We start from the raw sequence: 21,528 nt of genomic DNA on the forward strand, positions 1-21,528 counted from the left end.
CACATAGAGCCCCATTTAATCTTCTGGTATAATTAACTCCATCCTTACAGATGAGAAGATGGGGTCCAGAAATGGCACCCCAAAAGTCAGCCAGCCTAAAGATGTCAAAGTCAGGATGTACCCAATCTGTCTGGTTCCAGAGCCCCACTCCTTGCCCTCCACACCACAACTCTGTATGACATAGCCTTCCACCCAAAGCACCTGGTATTAGAATTACCTGTCCACATCTCTGCCTCTCCCACTAGCCCTTCTCTTCTCTAGAACCTAGCTCAGCACACGACATATGAACCCAAGCTCTAGCTCAGTGACTGTCCGATAGAAGCATGGCCCAGCCCTTCGAAGGGATTCCCCTCACAGTGTCCTTATGAACAGCATGTACCTTTCTGTGTCTGTCGGTGTCCCGTGACTTCTCCCTCAGCCAGTCGATGGTGTGGAAGTCCTCATACGTCCCCACATCAGGGAACGGCTCGTCAAGGAAATCCATCAGGTTTCCAGAGCCACTCATCGCTCCTGCATTGACCATGCTACTTACACCTGGGAGAGAAAACCTGTCATTAAAAACGTGAGCAGAACATCTGCACAGACCTGGCAGAACAATCCACGTGTGCTATTTTTTTGCACAGGAAAGACATTTCAGCATAGGCACCTCTGCTGTGATGAAAGATACATACAGTCTGTCTTAGTGAGCACAGGCTGCTGTAACAAAAATACCACAGACTGGGTGGCTCATCAACAACACACATTTATTTCTCACAGTTCCGGAGGCTGTGAAGTCCAAGATCAAGGCACTTACTTAGAGATTCAGTGTCTGGTGAGAGCCCACTTCCTGTTCACAGATGGCCATCTACTCACTGTGTCCTCATCTGGTGGAGCTCTCTGGGGTCTCTTTTATAAGGTCACTAATCCCATCCATGAGGACTCAGCTTTCATGACCTCATCACCTCCCAAAGGCCCCTCCTCCCAACACCATCACATTGGGGATTAGGTTTCAACATATGAATTTTGGGGAGACACAAACGTTAATTTCTTTTTTTTTAACTTTTTATTTTATACTGGAGTATAGTTGATTAACAATGTTGTGATAGTTTCAGGTGTACGGCAAAATGATTCAGTTATACATATACATGTACCTTTTTCCAATTCTTTTCCCATTTAGGTTGTTACAGGATATTGAGTAGAGTTCCCTGTGCTACACAGTAGGTCCTTGTTGGTTACCTATTTTAAATTCAGCAGGTGTACATGTCAATCCCCAACTCCCTAACTATCCCCTTCCTCCACCCTTCCCCTCAGTAACCGTAAGTTCATTCTCTAAATCTGTGAGTCTGTTTCTGACAAATGTTACTTTCTTATTATTTGTGGTAGTTTTGTGCTATAAAGTCACCATGGCCACCGAATTAGTGAGTACTAAATCACTGTCCCCAAGAGAAATACAGGGTTAGGTTCCTTCGAGCCTCTGGTCACATCTTCAGCAACCAATCAATATACAACCTTGTTTTGTGTGTTTCTGTTTAAAGACACCTTATCAAATATATATCGTTGGTTCATCCACTGAACTCACAGCCAACAGCACTGTCACTCACGTTGCAGGAAGTTTGTCTAACAAACATATTTTCTCCATGAGGCCCAGCACAGCCTTCTCGTGCTTAAAAACACTACAGACACTCCTGCCCTGCATTTCAAGGCCACTGGAAACAGCAAAATTACCAATAAAAAAAACACAAAAATGCGAAAAATATGGCACTAAAGAGACTGTGAAAAGAACACTTGTTTCTGGTCTGGGCACTGAAACAAGACGGCAGAGCACCAATTTCTCCAACCTCAGCTGGGATCGTGCATTCCTGGCAACTCAAACTTTTTGAGGCTCTGCACGTGCACTGACCAGGCAAGTGCCCCATGTATTGCCCTGGATGTTACAAATACATTTTAGTGAGCAGGCAAATTCACAAATACGGAACCGCTCATAATGAGGGTCAACTATAACCATTTCTAGAAAACCTCACGTTCTGCAAAAGCAGGGCATCAACATGAGAGGCCTGGGGGAAACAGGGTTGAGGCATACCACTCAAAACCAAATCACTGTAGTCAATCCAGTAACCGGTTCTCCTGGGAGATAAAGCGGACCACTGAGGCAGACAACCTCTGCGGATACTCGAGACGTACAGCAACAGCAGAGTGAAAATGCTAAGACTTAACTCACTGGTGGGAGCCAAGGTGATCCACAGAGGGAGTGGTCCTCTGCACCAGGGCGGGGGGGGGATGCCATGGGGATGACAAGGAGGCAGGACAACCTGCCACGTGAGCCATGCTATGGTCTGAACGTGTGTGTCTCCCCACCCAAATTCATACATTGAAAGCCTAACCCCCAAGGATGGTATTAGAAGGTGGGGTCTTTGGGAGGTGATTGGGTCATAAGGGCAGTACCTTCAAGAATGGGACTAGTGCTCTTATAAAAGAGGCCCCAGGGAGCTCCTCTGCCCCTTCCACCATGTAAGGACACAATAGGAAATCTGTGACTGGAAAAAGAACCATCACCTGACCATGCTGGCACCCTGATCTCAGACTGCCAGCCTCTGTTGTTTCTAAGCCACCCAGTCTATGGTATTTCGTTATAGCAGCCCGAACAGACTAAGACAAACCATACCAGGCTGGCAGCACACTGCCCCGGGCAAGCAGCCCTGAGTGCAGGCCCTCACTTCTAATTTTCCTTAAAATACAGTCAAAAGGGTGCCTGCTACCAGGGCAGTAGCAAAGTGGAGGATTTCTTCCTTTCCTGCCTAAGATAACAATTCCACTCCTATTATTCTGCCTCCCCTTGTCTGGAAAACAATCTCAAATAAACCAAGACATCTTCCATGTTACACCACCATCAGAACCTGATTTACAGATCACACAGGAAATAATTTGACACAGAGAAAACTCTTTGCAGCAGGACCAGTGCTCACCACCAGTTAGCAAGAAAAATAATACACTCTTACAAAGACAAGAGGTTGGAATAGGCACTAAATCAAAATTTCTTTGGCAAAGAGCATGGAAATTTGAATTATACGACGGGAACCACAAAAGTGCCGGAATAAGATGGTTTAAGAAGTGAAGGGTAGTTATTAAAATATTTGAACACAGGCTTCTCTCAATTGCTTTATGTATTTTTATATCTGGAGGACTCAACCACGACCTGACAAAACTGCATTTTGATCAAATTGAAAAGTCGCTACAGGCAAAGTGGAGTAATCACCTTACAAGCAATAAAATGGCGATAGTTATTGATTTATTGACTGTCTGTGCAACTTTGCTACTTTAAAACTTAAAAAGTTTGAAGTCTGAGCCATGCCAAGCTGAAAACTATACCCACTGATGAATGCCCAAGGAAGAATCATATTGCAGAAGTCAGTAGCAACCAATTAATAAAAGGGAAGGAATAAAATTAGAAAGCAAAGATTTCATTTTCATTTCTAGAAATGCAAGACGGTAATAGCCTTGTATTATATGTGGTAAAGAAAATCTCTGATGGGAAAAAGAAGATGGCAGGCTGCTGACCCACAGTGGGTAGCCCGTGTAAGAAACACCAAGCCAGCAGATCGAAGAATTGCAGACACTTGGACATTCTATTAAAAAGAAGTTCATGTTACCTGAAATTTAACCAAATCTCTAGTCAAGCAACAACTCCAGGCAATAATGACTGAAACAAAAAGTCACTCTGGAGAACAAATGTATCCTTAAACTTTGGTGGAGCATGTCATGGTCCTGACGATCAGACGCATAATTGGTAAAGGAAAATAAACATGATTTAATCCGTAGATCTAATTGGAGGCTTTCCCTGGGGGCCCAGAAGGAGGTGGTGACTTTGCTTCTGAAGCTCGGATTAAGAAAGACAGGAGGACCAGAAGTGTAAGAAGAGGGCACCCAGGTCAGAAATAATGGAAAGAGGGAATTCCCTGGTGGTCCAGTGGCTAGGACTCTGCACTTTCACTGCTGAGGGCAGGGGTTCGAACCCTGGTCAAGGAAGTAGGATCCCGCAAGCTGTGCAGCATGGCCAAAAAATTTAAGAAAAGAAAATAAAAATGGAAAGAATTCTATCTGGGATCCCCTGGGAGATATAGATGGATAGGAAATGAGAATCCAGCCAAACACAGGAACAAAATGGAATGAACTCCAGGGACTTGATGAGAAATAAACTTAACCTGTGTAAGTTCAATATGGCACCCAAAGGGATGCAAAGACTGCTGAGCCCTGAACAACACAGGTTTGAACTGGGTGGGTCCACTTATACGTGGATTTAGTTCGATAAATATCATACCTGTATTTTCGTTTTACAGATCTTTACCTACGTGAGGGGAAAAGTTTGTGCTCGATTAGAGAGCCCAATATGTAGAATCACAAGAACTAGGGGTTGAGTCCTGATTCTATCCAGACTGTTTCAGCTTCCTGCCCTTGGGTGAGTCATTCATCAATTCCTTTGGTTTTGAGGCAGTGAGAGCAGGATGCGGCTTTTCGACTGTGCTGGGGGTCAGTGTCCCTAACTCCCACGTTGTTCAAGGGTCAACTATAGTCATCTGCACCTTAGAGGGGAGCCCTTGCTCCTCTCACCTGGTTTTATTTCTTCTCGCCAATAAGAGCACTTCTGCTGGCAGATGACACCTCTGCTTATGATTTCAGGAAGGACAGCATCCTAGATCCTGCATCTGAGATTCCTACTTGGTCTGGATCGTCAAGGTCAGAGCACAGCAAACTGCTGGCTGTGGGCTAAATCCGGCGTGCTGCCTGGCTTTGTAAATAAGTTCTAGAGGAACACAGCCATGCCCACTCCACATATTGTCTATGGCTGCTTTCACATCGCAACGGCACAGTTGAGTAGTTATGACAAAGGCCAAATGGCCCCCAAAGCCTCAAATGTTTACTATTCGGCCATTTACAGAAAACGTTTGCTGACTCCTGATCTACACGGTGGAATGAACACAGAACCAGCTCAGATTCTCTACCTGTCCCTGCATCTACAGCATTTTCAGTGGGACCTTGCGGCTCCTCTTCATTAAGAGGTAGAGTCTATTTCTCCAGCTCCTGAATCAGGGCTGGCCTTGGGACATGCAGTGGAAGTGACAGCATGCATGTACTGAGTCTAGACCCCAAAGGCGACGCGGCCTCTGCTTTCTTCCTTGGCCTTCTGCCATGAGCAGAAACCTAGGCTACATGCTGGAAGATGAGCGACCACATGGAGTCAAGGTGGGTCATCTCAACTGAAGCCATCCTAGATCATCCAGGCTCACCAAGCACAGATTCATGAGTGAGCCCAGCCAAGAGCAGCTGGCTTTGACCCAATCAAACCACCCAGCTGACCTGCAGACCGTGAGAAAAATGAATGGTTATTGTTTTAAGCCACCAGGTGTTTCTGAAAGGGTTGTCATGTAGCAGCATCATAACAATGTTTAACAGGTATGATTTACGTGGGCTCCAAGGGAGAGAAGAAATGAAGATGCTAAGTTAGTTACAAGGGAGGACAACTAACTAAGTTAGTTGCAGCAACAGATAACACACCTGGCAACAGAGACAGGATGGAATCGAACTTCACGCTGGAGGGGTCCATCCTGAAGAAAGAGCATCTCTCTTACACAACCGTATTTACCTACACAGGGACTTCGGAAGACACAAAGGACACCTAGGTCTTTTATCCAATCCTTAAAGGCAAGAAGGGATCTACAGAGCATGAGGGTAGCTGTGGGCTTTTCATATTCAACAAGCTTTCCTAGCTTGTTGAATGTTTTTAATGACGAAAGGGTGTTGAATTTTGTCAAATGTTTTTTCTGCATCTATTGAGATGACTATGTAATTTTTATTCTTCATTCTGTTAATGTAGTGTATCACATGGGTTGAATTTCAGATGTTGAACCATCATGGCACCTAGTGATAAATCCCATTTGGTCATGGTGTAAGATCCTTTTAGTATGCAAACCAGAAACAAGACAAAAAGACAACCCTCCGAATGGCAGAAAACATTTGCAAATGAAGCAACCGACAACAGATTAATCTCCAAAATATACAAACAGCTCATGCAGCTCAATATCAAAAAAACAAACAACCCAATCAAAAAATGGGCAGAAGAAAAAATTAAAAAAATAATAAGAAAAAGAAGGTATTCCCTGGTGGCGCAGTGGCTGAGAGTCCGCCTGCCGATGCAGGGGATGTGGGTTCGTGCCCCGGTCCAGGAAGATCCCACATGCCGCGGAGCGGCTGTGCCCGTGAGCCATGGCCGCTAAGCCAGCACGTCCGGAGCCTGTGCTCCGCAATGGGGGAGGCCGCGGCAGTGAGGCCCGCGTACCGCAAAAAAAAAAAAAAAAAAAAAAAAAAAATGGGCAGAAGACCTAAACAGACATTTCACCAAAGAAGACATACAGATGGCCAAGAGGTACTTGAAAAGATGCTCAACATCACTAATTATTAGAGAAATGCAAATCAAAACTACAATGAGGTATCACCTCACACCAGTTAGAATGCCATCATCAAAAAACCTACAAACAATAAATGCTGGAGAGGGTGGAGAAAAGGGAACCCTCTTGCGCTGTTGGTGGGAATGTAAATTGATACAGCCACTATGGAGAACAGTATGGAGGTTCCTTAAAAAACTAAAAATAGAATTACCATATGATCCAGCAATCCCACTACTGGGCATATACCCAGAGAAAACCATAATTCAAAAAGAGACATGTAGGGCTTCCCTGGTGGTGCAGTGGTTGAGAGTCCGCCTGCCGATGCAGGGGACACAGGTTCGTGCCCCGGTCCGGGAAGATCCCACGTGCCGTGGCGCGGCTGGGCCCGTGAGCCATGGCCGCTGAGCCTGCGCGTCTGGAGCCTGTGCTCCACAACGGGAGAGGCCACAACAGTGAGAGGCCCGTGTACCGCAAAAAAAAAAAAAAAAAAAGAGACATGTACCCCAATGTTTATTGCAGCACTATTTACAATAGCCAGGACATGGAAGAAACCTAAGTGTCCATCGACAGATGAATGGATAAAGAAGATGTGGCACATATATACAATGGAATATTACTCAGTCATAAAAGAAATGAAATTGAGTTATTTGTAGTGAGGTGGATGGACCTAGAGTCTGTCATACAGAGTGAAGTAAGTCAGAAAGAGAAAAACAAATACCGTATGCTAACACATATATATGGAACCTAAAAAAAAAAAAAGTCAGAAGAACCTAGGGGCAAGATGGGAATAAAGATGCAGACCTACTAGAGAATGGACTTGAGGATATGGGGAGGGGGAAGGGTAAGCTGGGACAAAGTGAGAGAGTGGCAAGGACATATATACACTACCAAATGTAAAATAGATAGCTAGTGGGAAGCAGCCACATAACACAGGGATATCAGCTTGGTGCTTTGTGACCACCTACACGGGTGGGATAGGGAGGGTGGGAGGCAGACACAAGAGGGAGGAGATATGGGGATATATGTATATGTATAGCTGATTCACTTTGTTATACAGCAGAAACTAACATACCATTGTAAAGCAATTATACTCCAATAAAGATGTTAAAAAAAACCAGATGAATGGATAAAGATGTGGTACATATATACAATGGGATATTACTCAGCCATAACAAAGAATGAAACTGGGTCATTTGCAGAGATGTGGATGGACCTAGAGCCTGTCATACAGAGTGAAGTAAGTCAGAAAGAGAAAAACAAATATCGTATATTAATGCATACATGTGGAATCTAGAAAAATGGTACAGATGAACCTATTTGCAGGGCAGGAATAGAGACGCAGACATAGAGAATGGACATGTGGACAAGGGGGGTGGAAGGGGAGGGTGGGACGAATTGGGAGATTAGGTTTGACATGAATACACTACCACGTGTAAAACAGCTAGCTAGTGGGAACCTGCTGTGCAGCACAGGGAGCTCAGCTCGGTGCTCTGTGATGACCTAGATGGGCGAGACTGCGGGTGGTGTGGGCAGGGAGGGAGGTCCAAGAGGGAGGGGATATATGTATACGTATAGCTGATTCACTTTGTTGTACAGCAGAAACTAACACACCATTGTAAAGCAACTATACTCCAATAAAAAAAAATAATAATAATGTTTAAAAAAAAAAAACCTTAAGTGTTTCATGAAAACACATTTTCCTTACCACCCTGCATGTTCCCTCATTCCCAAAGTTTGTCTAATCAGTCCTTTGATGTCTGTAGCTCACAGAAGGGACCTGATGGATTCCAGTTCTGCTCAGGGAGATTAAGCAAGTCAAACTGAACTTTTGGGGGACCTGCTGCGATTTCTGTTCACCAAGAACTCGTGAGGCCATTAAAACATGAATCTATGCCTGGCATTTTAAATATCTTCTCCTGAAAACTCCTCAAAGTGTTTACATTAATGAGAGACTATTTTCTTTCAAACGAAATACATCTACTCAAAGTGAAAAGACCACTAACCGAGAAATTTGCGTGAATCCCATCTGGCTGTGTGACCTCCGCTGACCCCCACTGACCTTCACCGCCCTCCTCTCAAAAACTACAGTCCTGGGCTGGACTGTTTCTCAGGTGCTTTCCACCCAGAGCAGATGACACAGAGACTGAAACTTAGTACCAGCCCCTTCCACACGCTCGGGGACAAGCAAACAATCTTCAATTCATCAAAACTTTTTTTTTTTTTTTTGCAGCACGCGGGCCTCCCACTGTTGTGGCCTCTCCCGTTGCGGAGCACAGGCTCCGGACGCACAGGCTCAGCGGCCATGGCTCACGGGAGCAGCAGCTCCACGGCATGTGGGATCTTCCCGGACTGGGCCACGAACCCGTGTCCCCTGCATCGGCAGGCGGACTCTCAACCACTGCGCCACCAGGGAAGCCCCATCAAAACTTTTTGTCTCTGCACAGATATTGGTTAAGCCTAGGGAACTTTCCAGAAATTTCAGAGCTGTCTTCACTGCCAGCTGTTTCTATCAGTCATTACAGAGCAGAAAATCATTTGAAAAAAGAACATACTCTTCACTGTTGGCAAAATTGAGATCATCTGAGTGATAATCTCACATCCTCAAAAGCTATAGTGATATCTGTGAGCATTATTGCCCTTAACAGTTAGAAATGGGAACCCAAAAGTGCAACTCAGAAAAGATTATTAAAAACATAGAAAAAGCAAGCCCCAGGTAAGCAGGGGGATCTTGTACCCAGCAAGAAGCCAAGAGTCCACGCTCCTGTCCTTGATGGAAACGCATGTGCACCAGTAGGTGCTAGGAAGATGCTTGTTCCTCTCCAATCAAGCCAGAGGGAAACAGAGACCAGGAAGGCCGGGGCTGGCCTGGGCATAATCACAGGGCAAGTCCAGGAAGTGAGTTATCTACAATCTTCCAACTTGCCCTGCTTTTCGTGCAACTGCTATTTTAGTAAACAGAAGTAGCAAATCTAACGTCCTCATTTTACTTACATTCTGGAAACTGCTCTGCATTACTCATGTGGCCTGGATCTGGGGGCAGGTCTGGATTACCTGGTGGAAAAGTCAGGCCTTCCCCCTGTCAACCTTCGAGTCACCTGTGCTTGGAAGGGCAGCACGAAAGAGCAGGCGAGGTGGCTGTCATCTTAGGACCTTCTCCTTCTGGCTACAGAGGTGCACTATCTAACTCCAGAAGTTTTCATCCTCTACAAGTAACCCCATGCCCACAGCAGTCCCTCTCCTGGCCCAGCCCCTCGTAACCACTCATCTGCTTTCCTTCTCTGCAGATTTGCCTCTTCTGGACACGTCACAGAAATGGCATCATATCATATGCGGCCTTTTGTGTCTGGCCTCTTTCTGTTATTATAATGTTTTCAAGGTTTGTCCATGTTGGAGCATCAGTGCTTCACTCCTTTTTATGGGTGAATAATACTCCGTTGTATTTGATATACACACGTTGTGTTTGTCTACTCATCAGCTGATGGACATCTGGGCTGTTTCCACTTTGGAGCTATGGTGACTAATGCTGCTATGGTCATTCCAGCCTTCATGTAGACATGTATTTTCAGTTCTCTTGGGTAGATACCTAGGAACAGAATTACTGGGTCATATGGTAAGCCTACGTTTAACCTTTTGAGGAGCTGCCAGACTGAAATCACTTTTCTTAAGTAAGTTTTTTATTGAAATAAACATCTATCCATAAAAAGGCAAAAGTCCTAAGTGTACACCTCCTCAAATTTTCACAAAGTGAGCTCACGCACATAACCAGCTCCCAGATCAAGGACAGAACGTGACCAGCGCCCAGAAGCTCCCTCACGGCCCCTTCCGGGCCCCTACCCCACCCGTAAAGGTAATCACTATCCTCATACCACAGATGAATTTTGCCCGTTTTTGAACTTTATATAAACGGGATCTTTCGTTTCCAGCTTCTTCTGTTTTACACTGTGTTGTAAGATCTACCCATGGTGTTGAGTTTATCTATCGTTCATTCATTCTCTATGCTCTACAACAGTGAACTTTTTCTATTAAGGGCCAGAGAGTAAATATCTATAGCTTCGTGGGCCACGTGGCCTCTGTCGGGACTACTCAACTCTGCCACTGTCACGTAAAAGCAGCCAGAGACAATACACAAATTAATGGCTGGGGCTATGTGGCAATGAAACTCGATTTATCGACAATGAAGTCTGAATTTCATATAATCTTCACCTGTCACCAAGTATTATTCTTCCTTCAGTTTCTTTCCATCATTAAAAAATATAAAAATCAATTCTTAGCTCATTTTGGCTCAGGCAGTGAGCTGGATTTGGCCCACGGGATGACGTTCTTTGCCGCTTCCTGTCCTATAGTATTCAATGGTGCAAACAGACCCCAGTGAGTTTATCCATTCTATTGTGGGCTGGCCTTGCCGTTCTCCTCCCTGTGCCCTCACAGTACCTCAACTGCCATTCAGGGCTTGGCAAATGTTTCCTACAAAGGGCCAGATGGGAAATATTTTCAGCTCAGGGGCCATGCAGCCTCGGTCACAATTCGTCTACTCAGCCCTTCGGTCGTTGAAACACAGAGCAGCCCAGACAGAGCAGAAAGAAGACATGTGCCTGTGTGCCCTGACGTGCGACCTACAGAAACAGGCCGCGCTCGGGGGCTGCTGGGCGCTACTTGACACAAGCAGTCACGGGCCATTGGCCACCTGCCAGGCCCTTGTCCACAGTGCCAGAGCCACCGGCAGGCCGTCAAGCCTCACCTACCAACAGAAGCAGCAGAGCAAGCACCACCATCCACTGGGAATGTACAAAGATGAAGAGACATGGCCTTCCTGCACAGGATTCTGGAAGGGAAGGATGGGACCCTGCAAATGCAAGCACAGGACCTCCCGAGCGACGTTTCAACCTGGAAGCTGCAAGGGAATAAAAGGTAGTTCTTAACACACACACATACACATCAAGGTTTCTAGGATATCCTACCACCGGAAAAGTTTCTCCAACAAATTAGCTATCCAAATGCTTCAAGACACCAGATGCCCCTGGCTTGTGAATACGAATATGGTCATAGCATCACTTTGACAAAGTGGTCAAGGCCATCAGAGCTAGAGGTCACACATACTCACAAGAGACTGTGAAAGGAGTAGGACACAAGGAGGAGAGGATCCCAGAACACTGAGTTCAGAGCCAGGCCTTAGATGACAACTAAAAAAAAATAATATGGAAAAAAGCTTCATGTCTTACAGATTTTCCAGAAGCTCCAGCAACCAATCGCAAGTCACTTTTCTTGCAACCTGCATGGATTACAGCAGGCACTAAACTCAGGGCTGACGTCTGCTGGCCGCCAGCTCCTTGGTGCTGGCCGCTCCTCTGAAGGCCACCAGCCTGGGCTCCCTGGGGCTCAGAGGGGGTGTCACTGCACCACGGGGCCACCAGAGGGTGCTGTGTGAGCAGCCCTGCTGCCTGGGGCAGCTGAGTCCACTGGGCGGGGCCTGCCTCCTCTCCATCTGCTCCAACCAGTACCCTGCCCTGCCTCACCTGCCATCCTTCCCTCAGCCTCCTTTAGCCCCAGCTCCTGCCTCAGGTCACAGGAACTCCTGTCTCCACAGCCCATGGCTTCTGCTCTGTGCCCTGAGCAACTCAAGGCCAATTCCCGCTCCGACCCGTGGCCACTCCTCTGTCACCTTCAGTGGCTTCTCGGCTTCTACACACCCTCTGACTCCAGTGCTTCCCAAGGTGTGCTTGCAGTGGGTGTGTCTCACACAGCCTGCTGACCGAAGAGTCGAGTCGCGTCAGAATCCACACTGTGTGATTCCATCTACGTGGCATCCTATAAATTATACGTTAGGTGGTGACATGAGACTTCGTGTTTGATCCATTAAGCCATACAGTCAGGTGTTATGCACTTTGGGGCGTGTTTGCTATACTTTGCAATTTGAAGAAGTGTTTGAAAATGTGGGCTGCCCATCAGGAAATGCAGCTTCTTAGGCACGATTCTCATTTGTGGCTTTTGCCCAGCACATCTGTTCCTTCTTCCAGCGATAGTAGTGTCATTTTTCTTTGGAGCACAAGCCCTTCTCCACTCTCCACGGTCCTGGAGGTTTGGGTAGAAGGGGACTATGGAGGAAAGGAAAGCTCCAGTTCGATGGGCAGGGACTTCGGGGCTGTCTAAAAACGCTCACTTTCTCTTGAGATGCAGAAGTGTTTGGAGAAGAAGAGGATGCTCTGAAAGAGCCCTCTGACAGGCCCGTGGAGGGAGGCCTGGAGGAAGAAGCTGAAGGGGGCATGGGGGCTTAGGACACCTGGGCCCTGCAGGCCAATGTGGGTGCCTCGCCAGCCCCGCCGAGCCTGGGCTGCTCACCTGTAAAAGGGCTGAGCGCCCTCCGAGGTGGCCTGGAAACAGGCAGAGAAACGCCGGCACCTGGCATTCGCTAGATGAGCTGGTTACTGACTAGACGGCAGTGCAGCCGAGCATCTAGCTCCGCACAGGGATGCAAGAGCAGGTCATTCTCGCCCCCCAGAACTGTCCCTCCCCTCCATTTGGTACCAAAGCTTCCCCTCCCCACCGTGGGCACGTGACCCAGGCTGGCCAATGACAGTCTCCAACCGCCAGGCACAGCGACTGGCTGTGGGGCGAGCAGAGGACCCATGCAGTGCCACATGCGGACGACAGAGAAAAGGAGGACCCTCTTTCCAGGGGAGTGGCTACCCTGGGAGCCACCACCTCTACGGCGGGTCTACAGCGGGGGGATGAGACCGGGCGACACAGACCAAAGATGGATGGACCAGTGGCACCCAACAGGCAATTCTGCCCCCAGGGGTCACTGGGCACATTTTGTCACATCTGACAGGGGTGCTGCTGGCATCTAGTGGGTGGAGGCCAGGGATACTGCTCAGCACCCTACAGTGACCAGGACGGTCCCAAGTGCCGACAGCGCTGAGGCGGAGAAATTCTGCCTTAATTCAAAACTGGACCAAACGAGCCTTTTGGGCACTTCCCTGCAGGGGTTATATTTGGGGGCCCCAGAGTCAACTGGTGACCTTTGAACCATGTGGATTCACAGGTCATTTCTCCCCAAAGTGGCCTTCCAGGGCCAACTGTGTCCCTAAGCAGCCACTTGGCAGTGCCTGGAGACATTCTCAGATGTCACAATTGCGGGGGAGGTCGGGGAGTGGCATCAAGTGGGTACAGGCCAGGGATGCTGATAAACATCCTAAATGCGCAGGACGGCCGAACAGCAAAGAACGGCCCGCGCCAATGTCAACAGCGACACCCGAGAAACTGACTAAGTAAAGGCCTTCCAGTTCCTGAGGCCGGGTTCCCTGGCTCCTGCCAACGCCACCAGTTCTCCCCGCCGTGACAGCGAGAGCTGCGCCCCTCCCACCAGTTCTCCCCGCCCTGGCAGGCAAAGCGGCGCCCCTCCCACCAGTTCTCACGGCCCTGACGGCCAGAGCGGCGCCCCTCCCACCAGTTCTCCCCGCCCTGACAGCCAGAGCGGCGCCCCTCCTACCAGTTCTTCCGGCCCTGACGGCCAGAGCGGCGCCCCACCCACCAGTTCTCCCCGCCCTGACGGCGAGCGGCGCCCCTCCCACCAGTTCTCCCCGCCCTGACAGCCAGAGCGGCGCCCCTCCCACCAGTTCTCCCCGCACTGACAGCCAGAGCGGCGCCCCTCCTACCAGTTCTTCCGGCCCTGACGGCCAGAGCGGCGCCCCTCCCACCAGTTCTCCCCGCCCTGACAGGCAGAGCGGCGCCCCTTCCACCAGTTCTCCCCGCACTGACAGGCAGAGCGGCGCCCCCCCACCAGTTCTCCCCGCCCTGACAGGCAGAGCGGCGCCCCCCCACCAGTTCTCCCGGACCTGACAGCCAGAGCGGCGCCCCTCCCACCAGTTCTTCCGGCCCTGACAACCAGAGCGGCGCCCCTCCCACCAGTTCTCCCTGCCCTGACAGCGAGAGCAGCGCCCCTCCCACCAGTTCTCCCTGCCCTGACAGCGAGAGCAGCGCCTCTCCCACCAGTTCTTCCTGCCCTGACAGGCAGAGCGGCGCCCCTCCCACCAGTTCTCACGGCCCTGACGGCCAGAACGGCACCCCTCCCACCAGTTCTCCCCGCCCTGACGGCCAGAGCGGCGCCCCTCCCACCAGTTCTCCCGGCCCTGACAACCAGAGCGGCGCCCCTCCCACCAGTTCTCCCTGCCCTGACAGCGAGAGCAGCGCCTCTCCCACCAGTTCTTCCTGCCCTGACAGGCAGAGCGGCGCCCCTCCCACCAGTTCTCACGGCCCTGACGGCCAGAACGGCACCCCTCCCACCAGTTCTCCCCGCCCTGACGGCCAGAGCGGCGCCCCTCCCACCAGTTCTTCCGGCCCTGACAGCGAGAGCGGCGCCCCTCCCACCAGTTCTCCCCGCCCTGACAACGAGTGCGGCACCGCTCCCACCAGTTCTCCCCGCCCTGACAGCGAGTGCGGCACCGTTCCCACCAGTTCTCCCCGCCCTGACAGCGAGAGCGGCGCCTCTCCCACCAGTTCTCCCGGAACTGACGGCCAGAGCGGCGCCCCTCCCACCAGTCCTCCCCGCCCTGACGGCCAGAGCGGCGCCCCTCCCACCAGTCCTCCCCGCCCTGACGGCCAGAGCGGCGCCCCTCCCACCAGTCCTCCCCGCCCTGACAGCGAGAGCGGCGCCCCTCCCTCCAGTTCTCCCCGCCCTGACGGCCAGAGCGGCGCCCCTCCCACCAGTTCTCCCCGCCCTGACGGCCAGAGCGGCGCCCCTCCCACCAGTTCTCCCCGCTCTGACAGCGAGAGCAGCGCCTCTCCTACCTTCCCACACATTTGGAGCACTGGGCAGCTGGCTAAAATGCGGATTCTGATCCAGCATGGCCAGGGTAGAGCCTGAGACTCTGCATTTCTGACAAGATGTTGCTGCCGGTCTGCGGACCACACTTTGAATATAGAAAAGGGACCGGGCTGAAGTCAGAAACCCAGGGAAGAGGGAGGGGTGAAGTGGGAGATCGGCACTGACATATACACACACTACCAGACAGTTAAGAACCTGCTGTACAGCACAGGGAACTCTACTCAGTGCTCTCTAATGGCCTATATGGGAAAAGAATCTCAAAAGAAGAAACGCGGGGAGCCAGGCGGGACTGGGGGCCAGAGACAGAATCACGGCCCAAGCAGATTAAGAAGCCGTGGTCAGGGGCTTCCCTGGGGGCTTAGTGGTTGAGAATCTGCCTGCCAATGCAGGGGACACAGGTTCGAGCCCTGGTCCGGGAAAATCCCACATGCCGCGAGGCAACTAAGCCCGTGCGCCACAACTACTGAGCCTATGCTCTAGAGCCCGTGAGCCACAACTACTGAGCCCACGTGCCACAACTACTGAAGCCCGCGCACCTAGAGCCCGTGCTCCGCAACAAGAGAAGCCACCGCAATGAGATGCCTGTGCACCGCAACTGAGAGTAGCCCCCGCTCGCCACAACTGGAGAAAGCCCGCGCGCAGCAATGAAGACCCAACACAGCCAAATTAATTAATTAATTAATTAATTAAATTTTTTAAAAAAGAAGCCATGGTCAGAGGCAGGCAGGAGGGCAGGTGTCTTGGGGGCTGAGAAAGGAGAGCTCTGCGGAGGCGCGGTGAGCAGGTTCCAGGCTGGTCCCAGCCCTGGCTGCACAGCCCGATCACCTGGGGCCTTTCACAAAGGCCCCCAACCCCAGGTCCAGCCCGGAGTAGTTAAATCCGGGTCTGGGGGGCCCAGGTATCAGCATTTCTAAAGCTCCCCAGGTGCTTCCAAAGTGCAGCCTCTCAGGTGAGACCCTGAACCAGGCTGGGATGAGCCCATGAATCCCCTGGGGTCTTATTAAAATGCAGATTGTGATCCTGGAGGGGGGTTGGGGAAGAGGGCAGTCTTGGAGCTCCTGCCTTTGAAGAGTGTCACACCTCTACTCAAGGGCTGCATTACCACGATCATCATCATGAACTTGTGATCCAGTGTAAACCCTTTCCCCCCAGCCCCTCCTCCTAGGGCAGCCAGGCCAGCTCCCCATCCACTCAGTTCTCTGACGCGGGAGGAAATCAGGACCTTAAAATGAATGCGGGGACGCCGGCCTGCCTTTATTCATGCCCTGGATCTCTGTGCACACAACACCATGACACTCTTCAAAAATGCAATCCAGGGCTTCCCTGGTGGCGCAGTGGTTGAGAGTCCGCCTGCCGATGCAGGGGACACGGGTTCGTGCCCCGGTCTGGGAGGATCCCACATGCCGCGGAGCGGCTGGGCCCGTGAGCCATGGCCGCTGAGCCTGCGCGTCCGGAGCCTGTGCTCCGCAACGGGAGAGGCCACAACAGTGAGAGGCCCGCGTACCGCAAAAAAAAAAAAAAAAAAAAACCAAAAAAAATGATACACACGTGAACTTCCTTACAAAACAGAAACAGACCCACAGACACAGAACACAAACTTACGGTTACCAAAGGGGAAAGGGGGAGGGAGGGATAAATTAAGAGTCTGGGATTAAAATATGAAATAGATAACCCACGAGGACCTACTGTATAGCACAGGGAACTCTACTCAATATCTTGTAATAACCTGTAATGGAAGAGAATGTAAAAAAAAGAATACATATATTTACGTATATACGTGTAACTGAATCACTTTGCTGTACACCTGAAACTAACACAACATTGTAAATCAACTACATTTAAATAAACATTTTTTTAAAAAACAAACAAAATTACATCCATCTAGAGATAGAAAACGTTATCAAGCAGTCAGCTCAGTACTTGAGACATCACCGCACAGGCACACTCAAAAATACATACAAGAAAGATAGCTTACCTGTGAGTATACACAGGACAAAAAGAATACGAAAACCATACTCAAGTCACTAGACGTGAAAATGAGAGGTTGGGACACGTCTCTCTGACTGCATCGCCTTTCATATGCACCATGGTCTGCAGTTTTATCCTCTGTAGCAACGCGAGTCTGAAGGGCATGCCTTGCTTTCCCCTCCTAGGTTCGGGGGGTTTCTTTAACTGCTCGATTCATCCTGATTATTCCCTTATTACTTTTCACCCAGGAAAAAAGCTGGGCTGACAAACATAGACAGATCTCTTCCTCGGTGCCGCCGGCCAACATCTTGGCTGACACCCAACCACAGGCATCTGACCCAGAATCTTGGGAGCCCAAAGAAGTGGACTTTGGACCCATCACAGCGGGAAGCAGGGTAGCAGCACCAAGAGTTGGCAGCCCCTTTAGCAGCCCGATGAGCCAAACCCTACTTCACATTTCTTATCCAAGTGGAGGAGGTCACAGGGAAATTGGTTTAAAACTCCCTTTAAATTCTCTCAAGAAATTTCTCTGAAATACATTTTCATTTGTGGCCCAGAACTTTTACTCTAGGAAATCCTGTTCTACAGGATTTAAACTACGAGACTACAAGCCCACAGATACAAGAAGCTCAGCGAATCAGTACACCCCAAGCACCCAAATAAATAATAGAATAAAACCACACTAAGGAGTGGCATAATCAAATTGCTAAACCCAGTGAAAAGGCGGATATCTTAAAAGCAGAAAAAAAGACACCTATATACAGAGAAAACTATGTGACTAGACACAACCACAAGGATGAACAACCTACCACTACATACACTCACTGACAAGGATGAAATTCACAAACCCAATGTCAAGGGAAGGCCAGACACAGGAACAGGAGTCCATTAAAACAAAGTTCCAAATAAGCAAACCGAATGTGTGGAGTTAATCAGGACAGCAGTTACCCTTGGGCTGAGGAGTGACCAGAACGGACATGGGGGTGGCTTCTGGTGGCTGGTCACGTTTTTTCTTTTTCTTTTTAATATTTATTTATTTAGTTAGTTAGTTAGTTGTGCCGGGTCTTAGTTGCAGCTCGCCAGCTCCTTAGTTGCAGCACGTGGGCTCCTTAGTTGCGGCGTGCGAACTCTTAGTTGCGGCATGCATGTGGGATCTAGTTCCCTGACCAGGGATCGAAGCTGGGCCCCCTGCATTGGGAGCAAGGAGTCTTAACCACTGTGCCACCAGGGAAGTCCCACTTCCTGTTTCTTGATCTGGGCACTGGTTACCCAGGTGTGATCACTTTGTGAAAATTCATCAAGCTGTACACTTACACTTTACACACTTTTCTGCACATATATTTCAATAAAAGATTTATTACTCAAGGCAACCCAGAAGACCCATCAACTAGAATTAAATCTCACCGCCATACTGTACAAAAGTTAGATTTTTTAGTTGGCATGCTGCAACACTTCTCTCAAGCACCTGTGAACTACTTTCTTTCTGTTTTAAAATACCTACCTAGAAAAACTGATCTCCCACTGAAATAATTCATGTCCAAAGTCTAAACCCTCTGACCGAGCAAAGGCACTGGGGTTGGCAAACCCACCATGACATGGGCTCCAAGCTGCATTACAGGCCGGAGCACGTTTCACTGGTGCAGGGAGAAAAGGGAAGATGCTCCCAAAGCAGGTGACATCCCAGATTTGCAATGCTGGGTGCTTGAACTGACAGCAGACATCCAGACCCCACTGGCGTTTGCGGGCTAGTGGAGATTGAAGTCTCCAGGCTATGAAAATCCACTGGGAAGTAGACATTTTCCTGAAATATACACAGTTGTCCATTTACTTAAATCAGTACACTGGAGCTCATCATCAATATGCCCTAACTTACACTCAATAACCTAAATCGTGCATGGAGCTCCTCTCCTCCCCAGGTGTTATTATCTAGAATGCTACATAACAAACTACCTCAGAACTCAGCAGCTTAAAATCATACACATATAATCTTACACAGTATCTATGGGCTGGGGATTCAGGAGCAGCTTGGCTGGGTCTTTCTGGTTCGAGGTCTCTCAGGAGGTTGTCGCCCAGGGCCGCAGGCATCTGAAGGCAAGGCAGTGCTGGCTGTTGGCGTGAGGGCTCAGTTCCACTGCACCCTGCGCCTCCACGGGACTGCTTGAGCGTCCTCGGGACATGGCAGTCAGCTTCCTCTAGAACAAGTGCTCCATGGGAGCGAGGTGGAAGCAGCCGTCTCTTATGACCTAGCCTGGCGAGTCACACGCCGTCCCTTCCAGCACACCCCGCCGGTGGCAGTCAGCCCTGAGGGACTCAGTGTGGGAGAGGCTGCACCTGGCCATGAACACAGGAGGCAGTCATCGGGCCCGTCCTGGAGGCCAGTTCCCCCACTAGTCAAAGCTCCTCCCCTCCCCTCGCCATCTCACCTGAAACCCCAGCAACTTCAAATTCATTTGAGATGATGGAGTCTCGCTTTCAAGATGCAGACACCTTTAGGCGGGTGACAGGCCACGCTTCATCCACCCCCTCTAGCCAATGCTCCAGCCACCGCACGGCGCTCCCCAGGGGGGTTAGGCCCAGCAGCGCCGACACTGAGATGAGCCCCCTGGTGGCCACGTGGCGAGAGGCCGAGGGCCACGGCACCCTCGGGCGTCCCCAAGAGAAGAAAGCTCAGACCGCAGGATGCGCAGAAAGAGACGTGAGAATTAAAGTTTGTCAGCTTCAAAATGGTGCCTGGAGAGGGCACAGAGGCGGAGGGTCACTTCTACCTCCCCCTCCTGCTTCCCCCTTGGCCCCTGCCCAGCACCCAGCCCTCCCGCACCCCTTCTGCCCCCCGAGGCTGGCGAGCTGGTGCAGGGCGCGGCCGCCCTCCGTGGCACAGTTCCTGTGGCCCCAGGGCTGCGCGGCTATGTGTCCCCTTTCGGAACATGGCCTGCGTGCTGGGAAGCGGCCGAGGCCAACTGCACACGGCCTCCGGTGACGCAATGGACTCTGTTCTCACATCCCCCCCACCAGAGGGCAGGGAGATGGCCATGAGTTCTCCGCGTTCCCGGCACCCAGGGCCAAGGATGGAGACCGTCCCCAGAGCCCCCTCCTCACAGTAATAAGAACAACAACGACTCTGTACAGGGCTCCCGTCCTAAGCGCTTCACACGCATCCGCCACCAGGGCTCCTGACACTCTCTGAAGTAAATGCCGTCACCCTCAGGCCCACGTTACAGATCAGCAAACTGAGGCAGAGGGGAGGTTAGGTCTCAAGCCCAAGTCCCACAGACAGTGAGCGGGGAGCCAGATTCCCACCGGGGCCCTGAGGGCCCTTCCTCTTGGGTCGTGAGAGGACTGAACACGCCTCGTTCCTCTCGGGACCCAAGAGCTACCTGCTTCCACGCAGAGGGCACTGCTCGCCAAGCCTCTCCTAAACTGCGCGGAAAGCGCTCAGGTAAAGGCTGCTGGGTTACCGTCCAACCTCCCGGGTGGGCGATGGCTCGTGTGCCCCGGAAAACACCACTGGATTAGTTCACCTGGGTTGCCCTGACCAGCCCCACAGGCCAGGTGGCTCAAATGGCAGAAACTTCTTGTCTCCCAATGCTGGAGGCCAGAAGCCTGAGATCCAGGCGACAGTACGCCTGGATTGGTTCCTTGGGGGCTGTGAGGGCAGGATCCGTCCAGGCCTCTCTCCCTGGCTGGTAGACGGCCGTCTTCTCCACGCGCCCCTTCACACCCTCTTCGCTCTGCGCCTGTCTGTGCAGAAACCTCCTCTTCTTATAAAGACCCCAGTCACACTGGACTGCGGCCAACCTCATGGCCTCGTTCTAAGTTGATTACCTCTATAAAGATCTCGTCTCCAAGTAAGGTCGTATTCTGAGGTACTACGGGTTAGGACTTCACCACGTGAGCTCTGAGAGACACGGTATCAGCCCATAACAGCGGCTGAAGACGATGCCCGTGAGAAACGCCGCGGCGTCCCTCCCTCTCCTGGGACCTCTGCAGACCATCTTCCTCCGCAACAATCTACTTCCTGCTCATGTGGGCTACTCCCCCTCGTGGATGAAAACAATGTCACAGACACTCACAGCTAGCATCTCCGTGAAGGTTAAATGCACGGAGTCCTCCAATGCAGCCTCGAGGCGTCCTTCGCAGTGTCCTCAGAGCAAGGCCACAGCGGGAACACGGCCACGGGGTGGCTTCACCGTATTCCAGCGGGGCTACCAAGGTGAGGGCTGAAATGTCAGTCAACTCCTATGTTTTGGGCAAAAGGCAGGCTGGTGGGAGGCCTGACGGAGCTAAGAGGAAAATAATGTGTCTGGGATCGCTGCGGTGGCC

The 21,528-nt window shown here is 50.6% G+C and overlaps 1 protein-coding gene across 3 annotated transcripts in view; it reads right to left on the reverse strand.

The window, feature by feature from the left end:
- Nucleotides 1-21,528, reverse strand: part of CLCN4 (chloride voltage-gated channel 4) — a 73,515-nt gene that overhangs the window by 42,726 nt on the left and 9,261 nt on the right. Inside the window, exons 1-2 of one of the 3 annotated variants that reach the window (XM_060002226.1) lie at nucleotides 12,079-12,431; nucleotides 380-534 (exon numbers count right to left, since the gene is read on the reverse strand). In XM_060002226.1, the coding sequence (XP_059858209.1) occupies nucleotides 380-534; nucleotides 12,079-12,223 (300 nt within the window). In that variant the 5' untranslated portion in view covers nucleotides 12,224-12,431. Of the gene's footprint in view, nucleotides 1-379; nucleotides 535-11,161; nucleotides 11,346-12,078; nucleotides 12,432-21,528 lie in introns of those variants that run through there. The other 2 variants (XM_060002227.1, XM_060002228.1) reach the window with 2 other exon arrangements.

The sequence above is a fragment of the Delphinus delphis genome, chromosome X (genome assembly GCF_949987515.2).
Source record: "Delphinus delphis chromosome X, mDelDel1.2, whole genome shotgun sequence".
Classification (NCBI taxonomy): domain Eukaryota; kingdom Metazoa; phylum Chordata; class Mammalia; order Artiodactyla; family Delphinidae; genus Delphinus; species Delphinus delphis.